Consider the following 27,525-nt stretch of genomic DNA (forward strand, 5'->3'; position numbering starts at 1 on the left):
AATGAAAAGTAAATCTCTTTACTGGAAGGAGTAATCCAGGTGTCCGGACCGGGACTGAAGAACTGAGAGAAGAGGCCTGACATCGCTTTCTGCTCAAGGTCGCTCGCCTCCAGCCGAGATTTACGTGATTGTAACTTCGCCGGATACACTGCCAGCTTTGTGACATGATCTGTTTTTTATTTTTTAGGACCGCTATATAAACAATTGTGTTATTCTGCTGTAAATTAAGAGGGCACATCCTTGCAGAAGCTGAAAATGGAGAAGGTATTTTAATAGGTTTATTGCACAATCATTTATATCGCTTCACCCGATCACCAACAGATTTGTTTTTAGATTTTTTTCCTTTTTTGTTTTAGTATTTTTGCTTCTTTCTTACAAAGTTTAAAAATAAAAGAATAATTAAGGAAAATCATCTTTGATCTTTGCAACCATCTATCTATTTATATCTTACGTAGAAACACGGATAAAGCTGGAAAAAATATATAATTATAAACGCCTCCCATACATGACCAATAAAAACAATCATATTCTTCATATTCTTATGTATTTGCATTATGGGGGCACAGAACAATTAGCCAAAAGTGATGATGGATGCAATTCAGAACAGTTCCACAAACAGACCACATTTTGGCTAGTTAGCTAGACACAGAAACCGACAAGGATAGATAGATACAGGTCAAACAAGAAGTTTCCATACAGTATATATAAAGACACATATGCACGTTTTTCTCAATATCTTACATGAAATCAGAATAAACCTTTCCCGTTTTAGGTCATTTAGGATTACCATAATTTTTAATATTTGCCAAATGCCAGAATAATGAGAGAGAGAGAATGTTTTAAGGCATTTTTATTACTTACTTCAAAGTCAAAAGTTTACATGCACTAAGATTACTATGCCTTTAAACAATTCTGGACTGCCCATATGATGATGTCATGTGTTTGGAAGCTTCTGATAGGTTTTTTGACAATATCTGAGTTAATTAGAGCTATACCTATGGATATATTTTAATGCACACCTGAAACACACTGCTTCTTTGTGTAGCATCATGGGAAAGTCTAAAGAAATCAGCCAAGATATCAGGAAGAGAATTGTGGACTTGCACAAGTTTGGCTCATCCTTGGGTACAATTTCAAGATACCTGAAGGTGCCTTGTTCATCTATACAAACAATTATATGCAAGTACTAACAATATGGGAATGTCCAGCCATCATACCGCTCAGGAAGGAGACGGGTTCTGTGTCCCAGAGATGAAAGTGCTTTGGTACGACATGTGCATATCAACCCAACATTTTTTGCCCAACCCGACTTTTACAATTTTTACACCAGTCCTGGCCTACTATGCCAAAGTAGACAGAACTTAGACATGGCGAATCCCGCCAGGCAAAATCATTTAAATTTAAAACACTTTAGTGACATAAATTACACCAGAAATGTATTCCAGTTCCTGGATGGAGTAACATTTTTGATGGAGGTGCACTACAGTTGTAAGATGTGCCTAATTCATTAAGATGTACAGTATGAGCTTCTTAATGAATTAGAAGCATCTTACCCCAGCAGTGCCTTCATTAAGTCTAGCCAGTTTTATTGAATCAGGCCTATATTGTTAATTTATAAAATTCTGGCCACTTGCAGCCACCACTAGAGGGAGCTCACTGCATACTGTTAGTACGTTCCTGAGCTGCTTCTATTGGTGACTGCAGGCAAACAGAATTTTATTGTTTAATTGTATCTGTGCAGGGAATTTAAAGCATTATACCAGACCCATATAAATATATAGCATACAGTGGGTACGGAAAGTATTCAGACCCCTTTAATTTTTTCACTCTTTGTTTCATTGCAGCCATTTGGCCAGTTCTAAAAAGTTCATTTTTTTTCTCATTAAAGTACACTCTGCACCCCATCTTGACTGAAAAAAACAGAATTGTAGAATTTTTTGCAAATTTATTAAAAAAGAAAAACTGAAATATCACATGGTCATAAGTATTCAGACCCTTTGCTCAGTATTGAGTAGAAGCCCCCTTTTGAGCTAGTACAGCCATGAGTCTTCTTGGGAATGATGCAACAAGTTTTTCACACCTGGATTTGGGGATCCTCTGCCATTTTTCCTTGCAGATCTTCTCCAGTTCCGTCAGGTTGGATGGTGAACGTTGGTGGACAGCCATTTTCAGGTCTCTCCAGAGATGCTCAATTGGGTTTAGGTCAGGGCTCTGGCTGGGCCAGTCAGGAATGGTCACACAGTTGTTCTGAAGCCACTCCTTTGTTTTAGCTGTGTGCTTAGGATCATTGTCTTGTTGGAAGGTGAACCTTCGGCCAAGTCTGAGATCAGAGCACTCTGGAAGAGGTTTTCATCCAGGATATCTCTGTACTTGGCCGCATTCATGTTTCCTTCAATTGCAACCAGTTGTCCTGTCACTGCAGCTGAAAAACACCCCCATAGCATGATGCTGCCACCACCATGTTTCACTGTTGGGATTGTATTGGGCAAGTGATGAGCAGCGCCTGGTTTTCTGCACACATACCGCTTAGAATTATCACCAAAAAGTTCTATCTTCATCTCATTAGACCAGAGAATCTTATTTCTCATAGTCTGGGAGTCCTTCATGTGTTTTTGAGTAAACTCTATGTGGACTTTCATATGTCTTGCACTGAGGAGAGGCATCCATTGGGCCATTCTACCATGAAGGCCCCACTAGTGGATTGCTGCAGTGATAGTTGACTTTGTGGAACTTTCTCCCATCTCCCTACTGCATCTCTGGAGCTCAGCCACAGTGATCTTGGGGCTCTTCTTTACCTCTCTCATTAAGGCTCTTCTCCCATGATTGCTCAGTTTGGCGTCCAGGCCAGGTCTAGGAAGACTTCTGGTGGTCCCAAACTTCTTCCATTTAAGTATTATGGAGGCCACTGTGCTCTTAGGAACCTTGAGTAATGCAGAAATTCTTTTGTAACCTTGGCCATATCTGTGCCTTGCCACAACTCTGTCTCTGAGATCCTTGGGTAGTTCCTTTGAGCTCATGATTCTCATTTGGTCTGACATGCACTGTGAGCTGGGAGGTCTTATATAGACAGGTGTGTGTCTTTCCAAATCAAGTCCTATCAGTTTAATTAAACACAGCTGGACTCCAATGAAGGAGTAGAACCATCTCAAGGAGGATCACAAGGAAATGGACAGCATGTGACTTAAATATGAGTGTCTGAGCAAAGAGTCTGAATACTTATGACCATGTGATATTTCAGTTTTTCTTTTTTAATAAATTTGCAAAAATTTCTACATTTCTGTTTTTTTCAGTCAAGATGGGGTGCAGAGTGTAGCATCGGCGTCTCTGCCCCCTGTCAGGCAGAGACGCCGTCCCTCTCACCTCCCCGATCCCCGCGCGGCGTCCTCCTGCGCTCCTCTTCCTGCTGTGGCCGGCGCACGCAGCTTCCCGGGCACTGTGCTTAGGGCGCACCCGCGTGCTCCCTCTCTCTTAAAGGGGCCACGCACGCAGTCCTAAGGAGTCCCAGGCCAATTGCCAGAGGACCTCCCATATATATGGCACCTCCTCCAAAATGGAGGTGCCCGAGCAATAGTTGATGCACAGTATACTTACCTCTGCTTCAGCCCTCAGGTCCAGTTGCCAGCCTGACTACTGTTCCAGTCCGCCAGCCTGACTACTCTCCAGCCCGACAGTCTGTCTATGGGCAAGCCCGCCTGCTTACCAGGAAGCACCTGCCAGTTACCTGCCTGCTACCTGCCGTGCCTGCTAGCCCGCTCACCTGGGAGCACTCGCCTGTTACCTGCCTGTCACCTGCTAGCCTACCTGGAGGCTCTGCCGTCACTAGCCGTGACCACCTGCCTGCTAACCCAGAGACTTCCGCCTGCTTGGCCGTCACTTGCCCGTGACCACCTGATAGCCTACCTGGAGGCTCCTGCTGTCACTTGCCATGACCACCTGTCTGCTAACCTAGAGACTTCAGCCTGCTCTGCCGTCACGTGCCGTGACCACCTGTCAGCTAACCCAGAGACTTCAGCCTGCTTGTTGTGCCCATCCGCTATACCGGTCAGTCCCAGTCATCTGACCCGTGGGAGCCACCTGCTCTCTTACAAGGTCGTCCCCAGAGTAGCACCTGGTCCCTCTGCTCGGTCCCTCCCTGGTCACGGAGTCGTTAGCCGCCGTACGACCAGGGTCGGTCTGAGTTGATACTTAGTTACGCCCCTCTGGGTCCCTCCTTGCACCTCGGCACAGAGGTTCCACCACCCGGATCCGTAACACAGAGTGTACTTTAATGAGAAAAAAAAATGAACTTTTTAGAATTTACCAAATGGCTGCAATGAAACAAAGAGTGAAAAGTGTAAAGGGGTTTGAATACTTTCCTTACCCACTGTATATGTGGTATTATACATTTATTTATCAGATCATTTTTATTAAGCAGACCACTTTACTTACCTTTTCCATTATCAGTCAAAAATAGCATTGTGATTCCAGAAAGAGAACCATATCTTCCACATATAGAAACACACGCTCCTCTATGGGACCACACCTTAACCCAGCAATTTTGTCCGAAACTCTCAAGCTACATGTCAGCGGCTCAATAGCCAGGCCGTATCGGAGGGGTGACAGAGTACCCCACTGCCTGGTACCGCTTCCTAATGTAAACACCTCTGATAAATCCCAATTTACCTGAATTTTGACACTTGGCAATGGAAAGTAATATAATAACATCACAAGAGCGATAAAGTTATGGTCAAACCCGATCTTCCTTGTGACTGTCCAAAAATAATTCCACTCAATGCTATTGAAGGCTTTGGCAGCATCAAGGTAGAGAACTGCCTTACATTCAGTACCCACCAAGCTCATTTGGAAATTAAGTAATAATCGCATTATGATCATAGCAGTAGCCATATTGAGCATTGATCTTCATTTATCGGTTTTTGAATTATCTTTATCAATCTATTAGCAAGCGCCTTAGCCAGTAGATTAAAATCCACTGGAAGAAATGATAGAGGACAACATGAATCCAGACTAGTTGGTATCGCCTCATTCATGGAGTTTGATAAGTGTCCGATTTCCATCGCACCATTAACAACCTAGAAGGAAAAACCTTGTCATATATTTAAAAAAATAATTCACTTTGGAAGACGTCTATTCATTTTATATTGGAGTGTAAACTCCAACTCCTGAAAAAGGTCAAGGGGGACTCCAGCTCTTCTCTTACCTCATTTGACAGGTGAAAAAGAAGGACATCTTAAAGGGAATCTGTCACCCCCTGGGAGTTATCAGACCTCTACTATGGACCATACAGGGTATAGAAAAGTAAATCTATACATCATACCTGTATGGCCCATAGTAGAGGTCTGATTACAGAGAAAAGCACTTTAATCAATTCTATTTTGTACAGGCTTAGTGACCGGGGACGGGAAGAAATCCCTGCCTATGTGCTTATTATTCCCCGCCTATATGCTTAATTATCATATTCCCCCCTCCCCTGCACGTCTCAGGGTCCTGTGACGTGCACTGTGCCCCCTGACTTCCCGGGCATGCGCAGAGCGCCGCTCACATAGAGCTCACATAGAGCGCACTTTGCTTCATCCCGGCCCCGTCTGCCTGTGCTCCGCGCCGCAGGTTTCTATTGCGCAGGCGCCGGGGGGGTCACTGTCACTTCCCAACGCCTGCGCAAAAGAAACCTGCGGCGCAGATCACAAGCAGACGGGGCCGGGATGAAGCAAAGCGCGCTCTATGTGAGCTCTATGTGAGCGGCGCTCTGCGCATGCCCAGGAGGTCAGCGAGCACAGTGCTCATCACAGGACCCTGTAATGTGCAGGGGAGGGGGGATATGATATTAAGCATATAGGCGGGGATTTAGGGGAATAATAAGCACATAGGCAGGGATTTCTTCCCATCCCCCGGACGCCAAGTCTGTACACAATAGAATTGATTAAAGCGCTTTTCTCTGCAATCAGACCTCTACTATGGGCCATACAGGTATGATGCATAGATTTACTTTTCTATACCCTGTATGGTCATAGTAGAGGTCTTATAACTCCAAAGTGGTGACAGATTCCTTTTAAAGATATCCAACAAGCTGCTCTGCCCGAGCCGGAGATCTAAAGGAATATAAATTAGTATTGTACTCCCAGAACATTGTGTGACCCGCTACCCCTCCTGGTGTTTCCAGTAGTGGCTAGCCCTCCCTGGGAAAGGGGTATACTTGGACGACGGGCCTTAGCTGGTAGAGTGGGGATGTAGCCGTGGCCTCGGCCAGTCCGTGCCCAGGGCGCACACACCAAAAATATCGGCTAGATGTAGTGTCGGTGGTGAAACGAGTGGTGATGTTGTTGACTACGCCACCTGTGGCACCTGGTGAAGGCCACCAGCGCCGCTGCAGTCCGCTGAGGCATGGTGTTATGGCGGCCAAAGTTATTACTACTCCCCACAGGCGGAGCGAGGCCTCAGGGCAGAGGGACAGGATGGAGGAGGTAGTAGTAGAGGAAGACGGGTGCCGCATCGTGCGGTGTAGCGCAGAATAAACAGTCCGGAGGCCATAGGGGTGAACTTCCAAGGCTTTACTCACATAGATGGCAGAAGGAAGGCGACTCCCTGCTCCACACGGAGTTCTGCAGTCACCAGAGACGGGGGTCCGACAACCTCCGAGTAAGTCCAGCATTCAGTCGGGACCTCTCACTAGAGTGTTCCTGAACTACAGACTGAATCCTTTCCTGTCCGTGTGTGTGCAAATAGGCCAGGTCTCCCTCTGAACTCCTCTCAGAAAAAGGGCACAGGTGGCAGCGCCATTCCTTCCGATACCCGATGGGATCCTCAGGGCCTACCCGGGCTTCCCTGACCAGGACATGGAGTGACAAGATCAGGTGTCGGGGGCCGGTACCCCTTTTTGCAGCCAGAATCCCTCTGACTAGATCAGCAAAGAGAGGACAGGTGGCGTACACCGCTCCGTCTGCATCCTCCCTGGGATCCATTTGCTATGGAGCCACACTCTAAAGCTCCGGGCCTTCTTGATTGTGGTCCTTGACCGGGCTGAGGCATTCATCATCTGCAGCCTGCCTCTCGACCCCAAGGCTAAGGTACGAGGGCCGAGTCCCCATCCACTGCAGGTCCACACAGGATCCACGCTCAGTGATGAAGATCTCCATGTAAAATCACAGCCAAAGAACCATGAGCCAAGATGGCAAACTATTAAATATGAAAAGTTAAGTGTCACAGAAATGTGAGTTCTCCACCCTCACCCACTAAATGGTTCCCCTAACTCTTGGTTTCCCAGTCTCCCTGCAACCAGGAGGGCAGCACCTAGTGCATACTAGCCCCCTCTGGTGGAGAAATATGGTGTTGGATGCAAAGGTTGGGTCACGATTATCACACTGTTCTTACCTCAAAGGAGGAACACTACACTCCATTAAAGAAGTGCAGCATCCCTGTGGCAGTCAAACCCTCAGGGGCGCCACAACATCATCAGTTGCAATAGCTATATTGTCACTCTCTAAAACTAGAAAATAATGCAATCCATCCTTCCTCTAGTTTGCTGTAGATTTATATTATAAGCAACCAGGCAATGTATATATCACATGTTATGGGAGTATCCTTCCATCCCTTTGCCCATCGTGGCCAAAAGTTTTGAGATTGACACTAATTTTGGTTTTCACAGTTTTGCCTCTTCAGTGTTGTTTAATCTTTTAGTCGGACATTTCTTTTAGTTACTGAAGTACGATTATCAGCAATTACATTTTTAAACATTTTTTGACAAATACATGAAGTTTCTGTAAAGACTCAAATTTTGCAAGGTTGATCCTTATTTCTCCAGACTTCTGCTTATCACCCTGGTATCTGGATATTGGCTTCTGGGCCAAATCCTGATTGATGACCGCCCATTCTTCCCCAAAGTTTATCAAACTTTATTTTTCTTTGATCACCTGCTTTTTGAGGATTGAGCACAGGTTCTCAATGGAATTGAGAGCTGCACCCAAAATGCCAAGCCACTTAGTTATAACTTTTGCCTTCTGACATGGTCTCCATCATGCTGTAAAAAGCATTGTTCATCACCAAATTGCTCCTGGGTTATTGGGAAAAGTTGCTCTTGGAGGAGGTTTAGAATCCATTCTTTATTTATGGCCGTGTGCATAGGGAAAAAAATGAATGAAAAGTAACCCCACACATGACTGGGTCACAGGATGCTGTTGGCATTACTCAAGGACTCATGGTAGTGCTCACATTTTTCTTCTCCAGACAATCATTCTCCAAGATGTCCCAAACAATCTGAAGGGGCTCCATCAAATAAAATAACTTTGCAGGAAGTACAAGGATTGGACTGCAGTGGACTGGGGAAAAGTTATTTCCTCTGATGAAGCCCCCTTCTGACTGTTAGGAACATCTATAAGAATGCATTATATTAATCTATAAGTCCAGCGAAGGAAAGGTGAGCATTGCCATGAGTCCTGTGTCTGCCAACAGTAAAGCTTTCTGAAACAATTCAAAGAGGGTGGAAAGGCAAAAACACAGAATTGTGGTAAACTCCAAGCACTGATGAGAGAAGAATGGGTGGTCATCAGTCAGGATTTGGCTCAGAATCCAATGTCCCCCTGCCAGGACAAAGGGCAGAAGTCTGGAGAAGAAAGAATAAACACTGTAAATATTTAGACTTTGCATAAACTTGATGTATTTGTAAATAAAAGTTTAAAAATGAATAAAATGTTTATGATTGTAGAACAGTAAGCATGAAAACACCTGACAAAAAGATGTAAAAATACTGAAGCAGAAAACTTTATGAAAACCAAAATTTGTGTCCGTCTCAAAACTTTTTCCCATGGTTGTATATATGATCTGCCAATTAGGCAGGCCCTTCCTTATTCTGCTGTAAAGTTTCTGTTCTGGTCAGCACTTTGGGCCAATCAGATGGTTCCTCAGCTCCTTTCTCAGCTTCCCATCTCACAAGCGCAAGTGAGAAACTGCAGCTGCATCCCCCTCCTATCCCCTGTTTTCAGGATTTCAATTATTTTATGACTAAAGCAGATTTTTTTGGACAGTGTAGGTTGGAAAATGAGAACTGAGGGCTGCTGGAAGGTGAGATTTTACAAAATATCAGATATTCACATGTACTACTCAATCAAGCGCAAAACAATTATTTAAACCTGTGCTAATGATATCAAGACATACAGACAGAAAATTCCAAACAAGCAGAAGGCACTATGTATTTCAGCATAGACTCCAATGAAATTTCATCCAATTCGGTCATTGCCAACCTGCTCCTGGGTAGCTGTTTCAGCCCAGGCTGGACAGAAGAGCAGCTTGTTTGTATAGATTTCCAACAACAAATATTTTGGCTAAGGTATTTAGGCTTTCATTGGATCCTGCACCCCTGTCCAGTTATAAAACCACAATCTGGTGCTCCAGCCACTGCCAAAACAGACTGCACTGAAGCATTATATGTGAATGTTCAGGACTATGTGCAGGCTGTTCCATCACATCTACCTACCAGTTAGTGATAGCTCAAAAACAGGATGTTTTCATAAAATATACTTTACTGTCCTCAAAGATATATGTAAAATATATATGGAGAGGGCTTGTATGGAAGGTCTATATACTGCATCCTGGATCAGCCTTGGATATGACATAGGCCTGGGCTGATAGGGGATGAGGAACAAAACTTGGTGTGGGATCCATTAAAGAGATACTTTTGTTTTAATAAAGTGTACTTTAGAGATTTAAAGGAAAAAATGCACGCTATTGATATCACTCTGCCATATTATACAGTGAGGGTCATGATGCAATATATTTAATGCTATCGAAACTGAAATATTTTTAAGAAAATATTTTATGACGCGACTGAACTTGCAAGGTTCAATACTGACCAAGTATTCTAGTTATTTTAATTTGGGCAATGTGGTGATGAATATGATGCAATGTTTGCAACTACCCCACCACAAATCCTTAGGCTGGGGTCATACGAGCGTATAAAAAATGGGTCTGATTTTTATACAGAAAAGTGTGACCATTTTTTCTCACTTGTAATCCGTGTACAATCCGTTTTTTTTATCTCAGCAGTTATTAATCATTGACGAGACCATTTATAGTTTCCAAAGTTACAGAATTGCAATGTATCCGTAAAAATCGGATGCCCCTCTGATGGTCCGTATGGCATCCAATTTTTTTTCTCTCATCCGTCCAATTTCGGAGTGAAATCGCAGCATGCTGAATACAGCTGAGGAAAAAAACGCAGATCTGCACGGCCTCATTGAATAACATTGGCCCGAGTGCAATCCCTTTTTTTAACGGATTGCACTCGTCGCTTCTGTGAGCGAGCCCTTACAGAAAAAAAAGACATAAACAGCCAGAGGTATTAATAAATTATTAAAAGACAGTGAAAGAGGGTTATTAAATGATGCACATTTTTCACACACCATATTTTATGGCACAAGTGGGACATACTTCTTGCAATGGGTCACTGTCCGCCTCTAACACCCTGGAAATGAACTCATTGTATAACGGCTTATATAAAGTACATGTATATATTAATCTGACTGGCCACGTTCACACGTATAGTATTTGGTCAGTATTTTACATCAGTATTTGTAATCCAAAACCAGGAGTGGAACAATCAGAGGAAAAGTATAATAGGAACACATCACCACTTCTGCATTTATCACCCACTCTTGGTTTTGGCTTAAAAATACTGATGTAAAATACTGACCATATACTGAACGTGTGAACGTGGCTTTAAGACCATGTATTAAACTTTGTGTTTTGGTATTTTTTTTTATAGTTTTTATTTCATACATTCTAAAACTCAACATCAAATCACAGGAAAGAAAGAGATACAATTTTACAATCTACAAAATTAATAATTTGCTTGTAAAATTATCACCCTTCTCTTTTGCAATTTATTGAGGATTTCTGTTTAGTAAATTTTTATGTTTTGGGGCTTTTTTTTATTTTATTTTTGGTTTTATTTTATTATTTCTTTTTCCTATAAGTCTGGCTGCCATTGAAAAAAATGAAAAATATTTCTAATACATAATAATGGAAAAATGACATCCTAATAAAATATAAAAAAAAAATACAAACCAAGGTCACGTTCACACATTCAGTATTTAGTCAGTATTTTACATCAGTATTTGTAAGCCAAAATCAGGAGAGGAACAATCCGAGGGAAAGTATAATAGAAACAAGTGCACCACTTCAGCATGTATCACCCACTCCTGGTTTTGGCTTACAAATACTGACCAAATACTGATAGTGTGAATGTGGCCTTAAATTGTAAAGCAAAAACATACTATAAAACTGTAACCTTCTGCAAATGGGTAAAATCAGCATGAGACAAGAGCCCCAGGATGAAGTGCAATAATTAACCCTTTACCTCTGGGGTTGTTTTTTTCTTTTTTTTTTTTATGTCAGGTGTGGAAGGTGAAAGGGAACTCACCTACCCAAATACCTGAACCCAAAGGTGGGGGGGGGGGTCATAGAGGGGTTCAAAACACAGAGGAAGGTGTGAGCTTCAGTAATAGTTCAGGAAAAGGGATGAGCTTGGCCATAACACCCTCCCTGTCCTGTAAATGGGGAGGTTGGGGTGATAAAAATGACTCCCATCATAGTGTTTGACAGAATGATCCAGGATGATAAAGCAGCTTCTCCAGTGGGGGTAGCAATGCTGGATTCTCCCTTCTAAGCTGAAGCCTGGAGGGATGAGGAGCCTCCATGAGCAGCAGCCTCCTCCTCCTCCTCCTCCTCCTCCTCCTCCTCTGCCTCCCTCCTCTCCTCTCTCCCTGTATTCAGCTCGTTGTGATGAAAGCTGACATGCAGATCACTCCATACTAATGTGCAATAATTAACATAATAGCTGTAATTAAATGCACGCTAACAAGGCCATAAATATATCATGTAGTGTTACTGTCTCACTGCCCCTAAATGCTCTCTCATCGTCCATTAAACCTGGGGCCTCCTGCGCGATGGATGTGAGCGCCATTCCAGCAAAAATAAATCCCACAAATCCTGGATGGAAAGAAGAGAAGGGACTGGAGGTGTCTGGAGGTGTCCTCCATGCATTATCTGCTCCATCATCATCATCATCATAATAGAAAAATATAATAAAGAACAGAAAAAGTGCGGTAGTATAAGGATTATAATAGTGCAGTGCATATTAATGTGGAGATATAGAATACTAAATATTATTAAAATAAAATATGATGAGACTATGGAAATTATATTGATAAAAATAATAAACCGAAATTAAAATCAATTGTTTCTATCATAATGGCAAAAATAATCATCATGAGAGAGTATAATGATGCGTAAAATACTATTAATTGTAATATAGAGATCAAAATATTTATGACTGTTCTTTTTTATTTTTCTGTGCTTCTTGCCTGACCATCCAGTGCAACCACCAAGAACAATAGATCCTGCACCTGAACAGCAGACATCTGTATCAAAATTATTTTAGCATTTTTTATTTTTTTTTATTTTAGGATTTGCACCATAAAAAAAAAATAGACAATCTGGTGCTGAGTTTTATAATGTATGCAAAGGGATAAATAGATTCTGTCGTGTTTCGATTGTCAGAAACTTGGTATATAAAGGATATATCTAGAATGGGAGACTCCTGTATACAAAGTGCAGCTAAAGATTGCATCAAAGCTCTGACGCTGATTGGGATCAATCATTAGTGAAAGTAAGAAGATTAGAGAGTTAAAAGCGGACATCACTGATTCCTCTGCTTCCAGAAATCCTTATAAATCCACTGTGTATAGATAGATAGATAGATAGATAGATAGATAGATAGATAGATAGATAGATAGATAGATAATAGATGGATAATAGATAGATAGATAGATAGATAATAGATGGATAATAGATGGATAGATAGATAGATAGATAGATAGATAGATAGATAGATAGATAATAGATGGATAATAGATAGATAGATGATAGATAGATAATAGATAGATAGATAGATAGATAGATAGATGATAGATAGATAGATAGATAGATAGATAGATAGATAGATGATAGATAGATAGATAGATAGATAGATAGATAGATAATTAGAGAGAGAGAGATAATTAGAGAGAGAGATAGATAGATAGATGATAGATAATAGATAGAGAGAGAGAGAAAGAGAGAGAGATAGATAATTAGAGAGAGAGTAAAATGTAATATTAAAAACACTTTTTATATTTAGAAAAATATTGTAGTACTGATCAGAAAATCAAAAAAGAAATATATTAATTTTACAAGCTATCCTAGGTAGACCCCACATGAGTCCTGGAAGGGCTGTACAGAAGGATTAGATAGATAGATAGATAGATAGATAGATAGATAGATAGATAGATAGATAGATAGATAGATAGATAGATAGATAGATAGATAGATAGATAGATAGATAGAGTTTGGGCAGCATATACACACAGCTTGGTTCCAGTGCACCCATGAAAGGTTATGATAGATGCCCACCCTTTGATATTTTGCACTGTCTGAGCTCCTGATCCTATTATTGGGAGAGCCTCTTCCTGTGTCATCTGTGCACTCTTTGTTAAATACTTCAGAGTTTTATAGCCAATTTCAATTAGGATTAGAACAGGATTTACCTAACACCAGATCACAGTCAGATGGACAAGAGCGCAAACCCAAATCTTTACAGAGCAAACACAAGTCCACGAATTCCTCCTCCCAAAGCTGTCTCCATGCAGTGCGAATCTTTATCTCACATTCATCTATTTATTCGTAAAAAAAAAAAAGTATTTCTTAATTGCATTAAGATGTAAAAAATATCTATTTGCATTTGTAATAAAATATATAAAATAGATAAAAAATAAATATAGAAAGCAGATTTAAAAAAAAGGGTTAGATAGAACTATAGGTAGGTAGATGGTAAATAATAGATATCAAAGAAGGAGGGATAGATAGATAGATAGATAGATAGATAATAGATAGATAGATAGATAGATAGATGAGTAAAAGAAAGAAAGATAGATAGATAATAGACAGATAGATAGATAGATAGATAGATAGATAGATAGATAGATAGATAGATAGATAGATAGATAGAATATATAAAAGAGGGAGTAAGGGAGAGATATAGAGATATGGGACAGATGGATAGATAGATATTATGTAGATGGATAGATATGAGGCAGATAGATAATAGATAGAACTTTAGATCTTTACACCTGTACAGTGATATCGTCGATGCGATACGCAGGCGGTTAGATGACACACTCAGCTCTGCTACATGTCAGGTCGGCGCCCCCGGTTATGGCGCAGGCTTTGGGGTCCTGTGTCGGATCCAGATGAGCTGTTTTGACTTATTGAACAAGAGATTACACGGATTCATCTACAAAGCTTGGCTAATAGACGTGAGAGGCGCCTGTTCACACCGAGCAGGGTAATTAATGATATGAATCAATTAATCTGACTTTTATTGTGTTCACAAAAAAAACAGCAACAAACGAATCGGTGAATATCTGTCCTCCCTCCCAGTGCAAAAATTTACACCCCTCCTCCTAAACACAAGTCAGGAGACCCGACACCCCAATCGGGTGTGAATGACCAGAATAATCGCCTACAAAGGAGCTGACAGACAATTAATAAAGAGGCCAATTAGAGATGCGATAATTATTTGGACAGGTTCCGGCTACTGTTCTCTCCACAATTGCTGCTCTAATGCGATATTTGTCGGACATAAAATAACACAAACAGGTGGAAAAATATTCATGAAAATTACAGAATGAACTATATAAATACAGAGGAATTGCGAAATGTAAAGATAAAGAAAGATAAAACGATATTGTATTTCTTATTGGTTATATCGTCATTTATTCCTGGGCATAGATTATTACGCACAATACAGACAATCCGGATAAAATAGATAAAAAAAATCACACAGATCAGCGAATACATATACAACAGCATTATCGTGGTAATGATATAATTCTAATGATTATATGATGATGATAATATCACAGTGACACCGTTGCATTCGCCTCTCACCAAATCTTGGCCTAGGAGCTGACACTTCAGGCAGGAGTAGTGCAGAGCGGCGCCTCCTCCTGACACAACTTCATGATGAGAGTCACAGGATTATTCACATCAAGATGTTACTTGTTAACACAGAAGTGAAGAGAGCAATTGATCCGGGTGTCAATTATGGATGCTTTAATTAATGTAAATGGGAGGAAAAAAGTACAAAACAGAACTATGAGAAAAAGGCAAAGACTGAGAAAAAAAAAAGAAAATTGGGAAAAAAAATACAAAGAAAGAGTTAGTGAAAGAAAGAACAGGACAGATAGATGGCAGAAGAAAGAAAGAAAGAAAGAAAGAAAGAAAGAAGAGAAGAGAAAGAAAAAAAAGTCAGATCGGTGACAGGAGGTAAATAAATGATAGATAATTTATATATGTAAATATATGTATAACTAGATCATAGAAAGATAAAAAATATATATAAGATATATTAGAAATATATATATAATATGGATCGATAGATAGGTAATACATAGATATTAGATAGATCGATATGAGACAGATATATTAGATGATAGATATTAGATGATATATATTAGATAGATAAATAATAGATTGATAGATGGATACTTATTAGATGATAGATAGATAGATAGATAGATAGATAGATAGATAATAGATGATAGATAATAGATAGATGATAATGGACAGATACATTTGCAGCTGATCTGAGTCTTCTCTTGCCTTGAGCCCTAGGATCTGACATTACACAATGGACTCAGGGAACAATTAACCTGTAAATCTCCGTTTCCGATTTTGTTTGCTGTGAATATAAATGGAGCTGTGGAGCTTGTCCTGCGCTGAGCAGTCGCCTCATTTCCTCGGCTTTCACATGCTAACAGCGCCATGATTGCCTCCTCATCACCCTGCGCTCAGGCTTCCATACCTCTATAGCGCCTTTGTTATGATGGCTTCTTTACATCTAATACAGTCATCAATAGATGTTTTCTCTGCTCCCTTCCCAGCAGCTGGGTGCCCCCTGCTCCCTCTGCCCACCCTTTGCCTTCCTAGCACCTGACAGAGGTAGCAGCTTGTTGATATTTGGGTAATTTCTTAATTGCACTTACACTACCATTCATGACACCTAAATACTCTTAACTAGCTACCACCAATGCTACCTGCCCACACACATGATGTTACAGCTTTCCCCCCATATAGACCCCTATTTTAAATCCTTCCCAGGTGAGAGGACATGCAAGAAAGGCTTACAGCCAGGATGCATGCATTGCCAGGGAGAGGCATGGTGAGGGTGGTAGCTCCTGTGCCAGCCTGTGCCAGGGTGATGCCAGCTTTCCTCATTCTTGAAGATGATGGGAGTTTGTGCTACTGATGTCTCTTTGTTGACAATTCATGAAACAACTTGAGTTGTGCATGGTTTAGCTGGGGGGGGGGGGGGTGCAGGCAGGGGGGCGAGGATGACGTCAAGTGGTCATGTGACCCCCTGCTAGTATATCTTTAACTGGAAAGTAATCTATCAGGCAGTCTTTGCAAAGAGGACTTTAAAAGTGGCTGAGTGGGTAAAGCCAGTTATCACCTGGACATCCTGGACACCACCCCTGCCACCCTGTGGACAGTGTCCTGGAGCCAGACCTGCATTGGACACTCAGATATTGTCTTCTCTGGACACTGCTACATTCCCCTCCTTGTACCCTGGACAATCTGCTACCTCCAAGACTGGAGAAAGAGGGTGGGGGCACTGGAGCTAAGAGGAGCTCAGCACAAGGCTGTGTGTGAGTGCACAGGATCTAAGCACTAGCTGACTTGCTTGCTGCAAGTTGGGTGGCCCTGAAGACTCAACTGAGGACTTTCTGGAAAATTTGCTTGTCTTTTGCCTTCATTTCTTCCTCCTTTGCACTCCATCTCTAGCAGATCAGCCTGGCCAAAAGCTGTGATGACCCTATCTGGAGGCAGCAGTACCAGTGACATGTCGGGCCAGACAGTGCTGACCGCTGAAGATGTGGACATTGATGTGGTGGGAGAAGGGGACGAGTCCCTGGACAAGGACAGTGACTGTGAGAGCCACCCTGAACATATGGAGGATGTGGAGGATCTTGGGGGGAAGGAACTAAGAAGCCCCTCAGACAGTGCCAATGAAGCAGAGGGCAAAGGAGATCTCCAGGAGGGGAATGCTCCCATCCAGAACAAACCCAAGAGCAGCCTGGTGAAGCCCCCTTACTCCTACATCGCCCTTATCACCATGGCTATCCTGCAGAGCCCCCAGAAGAAGCTGACCCTCAGTGGGATCTGTGAGTTCATCAGCAATCGCTTTCCTTACTACAGAGAGAAGTTCCCAGCCTGGCAAAACTCAATCCGACACAATCTGTCCCTCAATGACTGCTTCGTCAAGATCCCCAGAGAGCCTGGCAACCCTGGCAAGGGCAACTACTGGACCCTGGACCCCCAGTCCGAAGACATGTTTGACAATGGCAGCTTCCTGAGGAGGAGGAAAAGGTTTAAAAGACATCAACCTGACAACTTGAGGGACCAGACTGCACTCATGATGCAGAGTTTTGGGGCTTACAGCCTGGCCAGTCCCTATGGCAGGCACTATGGGATTCACCCTGCAGCCTACCATCACCCAGCTGCATTGCAATACCCCTATATACCCCCTGTAGGGCCCATGCTGCCCCCAGCTGTCCCCCTATTGCCTTCCACTGAACTCAGCAGGAAAACCTTCAACTCCCAGCTCAGTCCCAGCCTCCAGCTGCAGCTGAACAGCCTGAGCACTGCAGCCTCTATCATTAAATCTGAGCCAAGCAGCAGACCCTCCTTCAGTATAGAGAACATTATTGGGGTGTCAGCGGCCTCCTCTGCACAGACTTTCCTGAGACCCCCAGTGACTGTACAATCAGCCCTGATGAGCCACCAGCCCTTGTCACTCAGCAGAAGCACTGCCACCATCACCCCAATATTAAGCGTCCCCACAAACCTCCTATCAGGACAATTCTTACCTACAGCCACTGCAGTAGCCAAATGGCCAGCGCAATAGTCCCAGGCAACCACAAAGAAAACAAAAGACTTTAAAAAAAAAAGTAACCCATCAGAAAGGACTGCTGTATTGTATCTGTACATCCCTGGAATGCATTGTGTACAGGTAACAACCTATAGATCATTTGTAAATATTTGTATCAGAAAAAAAAAAATACAAGAAATCCTTATATTTGATCGATTTTTCTTTCTGGGTTTTTATTTTTGTAAGAAAACTGTTAGATCTAGAGCACTGAACTTTCATTTTTGTTGAAGGTTCACTTACTTTATGAAAACGAAAAAAAAAATTGTACAAAAGAAAATTTTAATTGATACATTTTCAAGAAAATTGTAAAAAAAAAAAAGAAAAGGCGATTCTCTAAAAATAAGTCTGTTTCTATATGAATGAAGATTCTATGTATCTAAGTGTTAATCCTTCGTGTTGTACACAGTTTTGTAAATAAATATTTTTTAAAAATGTTCTATTGTCTCCTAATGTTTATTATTTTTATTGCTATTATTATTATTAGGAATGAGACGTGTCGGGAAATATATGCGGAGGAGAGAGAATTGCAAAAAGGGATCCAAGGATTAATTGGAGATGGATTATTATTATTATTAGCCGGTTTTTACAAAATACGATTACATCTATGACAAATAGATTATATATTAGATTTTATATATTTTTTACCTGCATGTTTTCTTATATATGTATATTCTGCATATGATCCATTATTTTTACTCATATCATTCTATTTTACTTCTTTTAATATTTATGTTGTTCTCTGCCTCTCTATCAAGTATCTGTATATTTATTATTCTATCTATCTATCTATCTATCTATTATCTATCTATCAAGTATCTATATAGCTATTATTTTATCTATCTTTTTTTCAAGTATCTATATATCTATTATTCTATCTGATATTTATCTTCTGTGTATCTCTTTTATCTATCTATCTATCTTCTATCATTCTATCTATCTATCTATCTATCTTCTATCATTCTATCTATCTATCTATCTATCTTCTATCTTTCTATCTAGTATTTAATATCTATATGTCTATTATTCTATCTACGTGATATCTATATTCTGTGAATCTCTTTTATTTATCTAGCTATTTATCTATTATCTATCTAAAATCTTAATTCTATCAATCTGATAGCTTTCTTCTGTGTATCTCTTTTATCTATCTATGGGAATATATATTTCACATATAACTTTTACAATTATACATATATATGTAAAAGTTGTATAAAATTAACAAATAACTACCACTAATATTCATAATTTGTAGTATTTTTTTTTTTTTACTAAATAGATATCAAATAGATAAATAGATTGGTAGGTTGATATCAATATGGGATTAATTTTCTTTAATATGAAGAGAGAAATATCAGATGTGAAGCTATAGATTGGGATGAATATTAGATAATGTGTAGCTATAATTAATATTATCAAGAATTAATAATAAACATTTAACACATCTCTAATAATATATTTGCTGTTTTGCAATTTCATATTCTTTATCTCCCCTGATATTATGTTGGCTGCATTGACCAATAATTAATAATAATGATAAAAAAAAAAATAATAATAATATTATTTGCACCGGATTTGGATAATTCTGTAGACTTCTCATGTGTGTTTGTGGTGGTCGCAGCCTGCAGAGCTCTGGTGTCCCTTGATGAGGAGGATATTTGGAGCAGGGCTGAGTGTGACTTTTAGGGCTGGGGTAATATTATCCCTGCACTGAGTAAACATTTATGCTCCTGTATAAATATAAGGGAATAAAAGACGATGAGAGAGCAGCGAGTTTATAAATAAGAGGAGTCACCTGAATACAAGGGGGATTAAGTGTCACATACAGCACAGTGCACATTACACCTCTCAGCTCCTCCATGTGCGGCGGCGGCGGCTGCGGCTGCTGCAGTTATAAAACTTGCTTCACAGTTGTGTCTGGTTAATCGGTTCTGAGTAAACAGCAAATGGTCCTTCATTTGTACAAGAGGGAGGTTAGGACTAAATATAGCAGATCCCCCTGGGAAAAAGGGAAAGGACTTGTCTTCTTGAATTCACTTTTAGGCTCAAGAAGTTGCTGATCCGATGTTTCTAAATGGCATTGGATAACAGGGTCTCATTCCAGTCCTGATCCTTTGTTACTTATAAAATTACTTCTTCATATCTCAGTACATAGCAGTAATACCTCAGCCTGACAGGAGCTGGCTCAGGCCATTTACCCTGCGAGGAGAGGGCTGCTCTCTGCAAATCAGGCCTGCAGCAAGGCACAGGAAAGAAGAAGAAGAAGAAGAAGAAGAAGAAGAACTGTATCATTAAGCTTTTTCCAGCCAAAATTATAGAACTACATTTTACTATAATTATTTTATTACTATACTGATATTTTTATCCTATTCATTTATAGTATCACTCAATGCTTTTACCATTTGCATCATCTCATTATTACTATATGCTATTATTATATATCCTAATATTAAATCTTATATTAAAATTCCATTTTAGATCATTATTATGTTCCTATTCCCTCTACTTCTCTAGTCCTGCTTGTATCATGTTATTAAGCTTTGATTATCAATCATTGGTATTATTAGATTATTACTATTTTGCTATTACCACTTCTCTGCTAATACTTATATATTATATTATTAATTCCATTACTATTTGATTATTACAATTTTGCGATTATCACAATGTATCCTTTTATCAGTATTAGATCATTAGCGCCATTTCTATTCTTAAATTATTTTTAGTGTGTGTGTGCTATTCTGCAATAACTGCATTCCACAGTATATATATATATATATATATATATATATATATATATATATATATATGACTTCTTTTTTTTTTGAGGGGTGGGCATCCAAATACTTAATTTTTTACTATATTTCTTGCACATGCATTTTCAATTTTCCTTTACTTTTTTTATATTACAGTTTTGTAATGCATTTATTTTTACTTAAATAATCTAGCATATTAGGATATTAAATATGTTATAAATTATTATGATACTTTTATTTCTTTTGCTCTTGGTCATTAACCAGTTTTGTTGGTATATTTTATAGAAAAAAAGGTGACTAGTTAATAAAAAAAAAAATACAAGCTAATGAGTATAATTAGCAAATGACAGCTACAGCCCATCTCCTGGATAGAGAAATAGCATGCTTGCCAGAGTTTGGACAGCTGTGTTCTCTGCTCTTATGGGGTCAAAAGGGGAGAAAAACTAGCAGCAGACAGGTATCACTGTACCGCTGTCACTACCGTCTGCAGCTCCAGCAGTGTCCTCTAGGTGGCAGAGCAGCAATACTGCAAATGGGGGATTTTAGCATTCAGTGATTCGTTTTCTTTTCTGCAAACAATCTCACCCTGTATTTTACTAAGCAAAGTATTAAACTAAGTAATTTGACAAGATACGATTTAACACCGTTTGCGTATTTTTAATTTTTTTTAAATAAATATATATTAAAATAAATGTTTTATTTATTGTCCTTCTTTTTAATGATTAGTTATTTTTTTTGCACCATAGTGATTAAAGCCATTATCATAGCATATTGATGTGTATATTATACATTATAAATGCTTTTTAGAAGACATCTAATTTGCATATTGCATATTGCAAAATGCTAAATGTAAAATGCATGCATATACATATGCGTGTGTATTTATCATATATGTTAATATTACTATATATTATATAATTATATGTATATATATTTATTATTATTACATTATTATATCTATCTATCTATAATATATATATATATATATATATATATATATATATATATACACACACACACACACATATGTATATACATATATATATATATACATATATATATATTCAGGCCTTTTACATGTATAATTTATGAATATTTAATATTTAATATTAAAAAAGTAATAATAATAATAATGAAATTATTTATAATTGTAATTCATTTTAATAATATTATATTTTTTTTTTATTTCTATAGCGCCAGCATATTCTGCGGCGCTTTACATTTCAGATAATACATAATAAAAAAAAGTAAAATCAAATAATAAAAAAGTAAAAAAATATTTTAAAAAATATATAGTAATAAATAAAAAATAATATAATTAGTAAAAAATATATCTGAGCTAAAAAGCATGCATATAATATGAAATCATCTTTTGAATTGATTGTTTTTCTGTATTTCTTGCACTAATGAAATGTCACTTAGGGGCTGAGCATTGGGATTAGCTGCCTGTAATGGTTTTGGATGGAGGTGTCAGTGCAGAGCTCAGGCTTTGTAATGTCATCTACAAGTGGTGGCTGCTGGATGTGAACTTCAGGCCTCGTCTATGTAACCCAGTCTTATTTTGTGCTTTTCTCTCAGCTTCAATAAACTATTTGACACACATGGGAAAACCTGACACTGTTAGTGACAGATGTCTATTAGTATAAAGCATAGCAGCCTGTCCTGCGGGTGTATTAAACGTAACCGGATACTAAACATTGAGAAAATGACCATGCTCTGCTCCTAACAGTTGCTGGACCCTCATCCAGGGCCAACATTTCACTGGTGATTTACAACAATGGAAAAATATACCCTTCACTGCCCAGAAACCCCCAATACAGCAGACCCCTGAGCAGAGGGGCCACATTCCTGCCCCAGCCATGTGCAAAGTCCAGGATGAGATGGAGCAAAGTGACAGAGGCACCAAATGGTGGCAATAAATATAAGAAATAGCAGAATGATACATTATAGAAAGCAAAGAAAGAAATGGTCATAATAAAAATAAAATTATAGTATGTTTTTATATAATTCTTTATACCCAAGTAGATATTTCTCTTGTGAAAATAAATTGAGATTATTAAAATATATGAAAATAAAATAAATAATAGCCAATAACAATATATATATAATTATTGATAACTTATTATTGTCCTTTATTTTTTATATATATTTTTTTGCATCAAATTATAATATATAGCTCTGTCATCATTTATATACATGGTAACCTATAGATTATAATCAATATATGATAAATATATACTAAAAGCAACAGTCTATCTGTATAGAGTGTGTAAAAATTCAATAACCCATATATATGGTCAAACCTACAGATTATTATCGATACATTATATATATGTATTATATATGTATGTGTATATGTGTGTATATATATATATATACAGAAACATATTATATATACATAAATAACACAACGTATGATTATAATAATCTGTAGGTTTGACTATATTTGGGTTATTAAATATTTACAGACTCAATATAGATAGATTGTTGCTTTTGGTGTATATTTATTATGCATTGATTCTAATCTATAAGTTATTACCATGTATATTACTGATTACAGAGCTATATATTATAATTTGGGACTGTATACACTATTGTTATTATTTCTGTATTTGCATAGAGCTTGCAGTGAATGATCCAATGCCTATAAGCTCTGGTACCATAGATCTAGGCACCAGACTGCAGGGAATCTGCTATTATCCACAGAGGCTGGAGCACAATGCTGTACAATATATAACACCCTGCCTGGAAATGGATCAGTCAGCTGCTTCCAGCATCACCTTATTATGTGCTGGTGTAATGTCACTTCCCAGTGTGTGGCTGCAGATCTAATAGATGAGGAGCTGAGGAATCTCTCCCTGGTCAGCTCTGTGTTCTGGGTGCATTGTAGGTAATACATGTGAGATCCTGCTGAGCAGGTATGACAGACACCCAGCATTAGCCCCTATATCAAACTCTGCAAATAATTCAGATTAAAGGCAAAATTCTAAACAAAATCTTCTGTTCCCAGGAAAGAATCAGATCCAAAAAAACTGATTCTAATAAAATATTTACTATGGGAAAAATGTATCAAAACTGCAAAATGGGAAATTAAAATAATGTTACAAAAAACAACAACAACTATCCATCTATCTATCTATTTATCTATCTATCTATTATCTATCTATTATCTATCTATCTATTATCTATCTATCATCTATCTATCTATCTATCTATCATCTATCTATCATCTATCTATCTATCTATCTATCTATCTATATATCTATCTATCATCTATCTATTATCTATCTATCCTTCTATATATATATATCTATCTCTCATCTATATATTATCTATCTATCTATCAATCATCTATCTATCTATCTATCTTTCTATATATCTATCTATCATCAATCTATCTATCTATCATCTATCTATCTATCAATCATCTATCTATCTATCTATCTATCTATCATCTATCTATCTATCAATTATCTATCTATCTATCTATCATCTATCTATCAATCATCTATCTATCTATCTATCTATCTATCTATCTATCTATCTATCTATCTGTACCTCCCTCTATCTATCTATCTATCTATCTATCTATCTATCTATCTATCTATCCATCGCTACCTCTCTTTATCTACATCTATCTATCTGTTATATTTATTTTTCTATCTCACATCCAGGGGGGTACATATAAATGCGGTAGGCCCATTGGGATGATCCAAACTGGAACACCCCTACGGTCTACTGGCTGTCATTAAATTACCCATCGAGTTTTGGGGGCACAATTGGAGTTACAGAGTCCCGCGGTCTAACTACTTAAATGTCATGGTCGCTCTTCATCATGTCATGGTCATGTGGCCAGCCACCATTGGTGTTACGCTGCAGCTTATTATTTTACTATCTACAAAAAAAAAACAACTGACCAGCATCTCCTAACAGAATAAAGCAAGTGTGAACAGGTACAAGCTGCTATGACTGCATAATATACAAACAAAAGAATACAGCATCATTATCTATCTATCTATCTATCTATCTATCTATCTATCTATCTATCTATCTATATTATCTATCTATATCTATCTATCTATTATCTATATTATCTATCTATCTATCTATCTATCTCATGTATATAATAAACACATTGATAAGGGAAAGATGTCATGTAGCCCCATACCAAGGGTAGTCCTAAGTGCACCAAAAACTTATTGCCTTCTTGCAAATATTAATAGTAAACAAAACTGTAGTAATGAAAACCTCGACTATGTGAGCATCAATCAAAGGATGGATATTTGGATATTGTTATATAGACTTTCTTACACAGAAAGTTATCATTGTGGGATCACTGTGACAGATGAGACACATTTAGCAAAAAAAAATAAAAAAATAAAAAAGGTGTTAGAAAAGTGCCGCACGTGATATTCATCCTGATTAATAAAGCTGTGCACCCTCTTAGATCTTGGTTTTAGACGTTCACATGAAAAATGAGGACAAAAAATGGTTGTACCAAATTAAGGCTCTGTTATCATCACCTCTGGATGTGTTCTGTACCTTCCCCATAGACTTATACAGGGGAGACATATCTGTCCTGAAAGCAAAGTCACTAGGATTCCGCCAAAAACATTGTATACTCTAAGGCATATGTACTTTTACAATGCAAATTGCCTCTTCAAAGAAAAAGAGGACTTGTACTCTATAGCACCACCTATTGGAAGCAGGTGGCGCTATAGAGTACAAGTCTTCTTTTTCTTTGAAGAGGCAATTTGCATATTAAATTTCCCAGAGGAGCATTGCATGGTGAATAAGCCTCCTTACCTTGACGTGCCAGAGCTGGTGTGTCACTCTCCATAAGGAGAAACGTTACTTTTACAATGAAAGTCAATGGTTTAGGAATGAAAGTAGTTACAAGATATATACCATATATACAGTTATTATGGCCAAAAATGTTGGCACCCTTGAAATTGTTCCATAAAATTAAGTATTTCTCCTAGACAATTATTACAATTACACATGTTTGGTTATACACATATTTATTTCCTTTCTGTGTATTGGAACAACCAAAAAAAAAGAGAAAAAAAAAAAGACAAATTGGACATAATTTCACACAAAATGGGCCGGACAAAATTATTGTCACCTTTACAAAATTGAGGGTCAACAACTCTGTTTCAAGCATGTGTTTCTCATTCACACTCACCTGTGGAAAGTAATAGGTGTGGGCAATATAAAAATCCCACCTGAACCAGATAAAAAGGGGAGAAGTTGTTTCAATCTTTGCTTTGTGTGTCTGTGTGTGCGACACTAAGCATGGAGAACAGAAAGAGTAGAAGAGAACTGTCTGAGGACATAAGAAACAAAACTATTGAAAAATATCAACAATCTCAAGGTTACAAGTCCATCTCCAGAGATCTTGATGTTCCTTTGTCCACAATGCGCAACATAATCAAGAAGTTTACAACACATGGCACTGTAACTAATCTCCCTAGACGTGGACAACAGAGAAACATTGATGAAAGGCTGCAATGCAGGATATATAGTCTGGATGGTGGATAAGCAGCCCCAATCAAGGTCCAAAGAAATTCAAGCCGTCCTGCAGGCTCAGGGTGCATCAGTGTCAGCGCAAACTATCCCAGGAGAAGCCTACTGCTGACTGAGAGACATAAAAAAGCTGGACTTCAGTTTGCCAAAATGTACATGAGTAAGCTAACATCCTTTTGGGGAAGCATCTTGTGAACAGATGAGACTAAGATAGAGCTTTTTGGTTTTACTGTTTACCGAAAATGAAATGAGGTTGACAAATTAAAGAACACAGTACCTTCAGTCAAATATGGTGGAGGTTCAAAGATGTTTTGGGGTTGTTTTGCTGCCTCTGGCACTGGATGCCTTGACTGTGTGCTAGGCATCATGGAATCTGAAGATTCCCAAAGGATTTTGGGTGGCAATGTAGTGTCCAGTGTCAGAAAGCTGGGTTTGCATCCTAGGTCATGGGTCTTCCAGCAGGAAAATGACCCCAAACATACTTCAAGAAGCCTCCAGAAATGGAAGGAAACAAAGCGCTGGAGAGTTCTGAAGTGGCAGCAATGAGCCCGGATCTAAATCCCATTGATCACCTGTGGAGAGATCTTAAAATTGCTGTTGGAAGAAGACGCCTTCACATATGAGAGACCTGGAGCAGTTTGTAAGAAGAGTCCAAGGTTCCAGCTGATGGTTATAGGAAGCGATTGATTGCAGTTATTTATTCCAAAGGACGTGCAATCAAATATTAAGTTGAGGGTGCAAACAATTTCGTTAGGCCCATTTTGGGGTTTTTGTGTGAAATTATGTCCAATTTGCCTTTTTGTCTCAGCTTTTTTTGTGTGTTGTTCCAATACACACAAAGGAAATAAGCATGTGTATAACAAAACATGTGGAATTGCAATAGTCTTCAGGGAAAAAAATACTTCATTTTCTAGAACAATTTCAAGGGTGCCAACACTTTGGGCCATGACTGTATATTGTAATGTGAAATGAGTTCCATCATGATGCACAATGCTGGCACACATATACTGCAAGCAGCAGATTTTCCATACAGAAAATTTTCGCAACAGAAGATGCCGGGCGTTGTGGGTCTGAAATCTGCAGCAGAACTAGACATGCTGCAATGGAGAGGGTGAACTGTGCAGCAAATCCTCAGCATTTCTACTACAGCGATTTTTGCCATAGCGGATTTTGTGCTGCAGATAAGTCCTGTGTGGATGTTCCCCGAGAGTCTTACAGCTATTGCACTGG

At 38.8% G+C, this 27,525-nt stretch overlaps 1 protein-coding gene and 1 long non-coding RNA gene across 2 annotated transcripts in view; one reads left to right on the top strand and one right to left on the bottom strand.

The window, feature by feature from the left end:
• Positions 1–27,525, bottom strand: part of LOC141156461 (uncharacterized) — a 135,849-nt gene that overhangs the window by 25,338 nt on the left and 82,986 nt on the right. The window lies entirely within an intron of this gene.
• On the top strand, positions 16,485–18,394 carry FOXD3 (forkhead box D3). Its single transcript, XM_073642652.1, has one exon. The coding sequence runs from the start codon at positions 16,895–16,897 to the stop codon at positions 17,990–17,992; it is 1,098 nt and encodes a 365-aa protein (XP_073498753.1). The 5' UTR covers positions 16,485–16,894; the 3' UTR covers positions 17,993–18,394.

Source organism: Phyllobates terribilis, unplaced genomic scaffold, assembly GCF_046119375.1.
Source record: "Phyllobates terribilis strain yellow unplaced genomic scaffold, ASM4611937v1 Scaffold_8__6_contigs__length_399053987, whole genome shotgun sequence".
NCBI classification, from domain to species: domain Eukaryota; kingdom Metazoa; phylum Chordata; class Amphibia; order Anura; family Dendrobatidae; genus Phyllobates; species Phyllobates terribilis.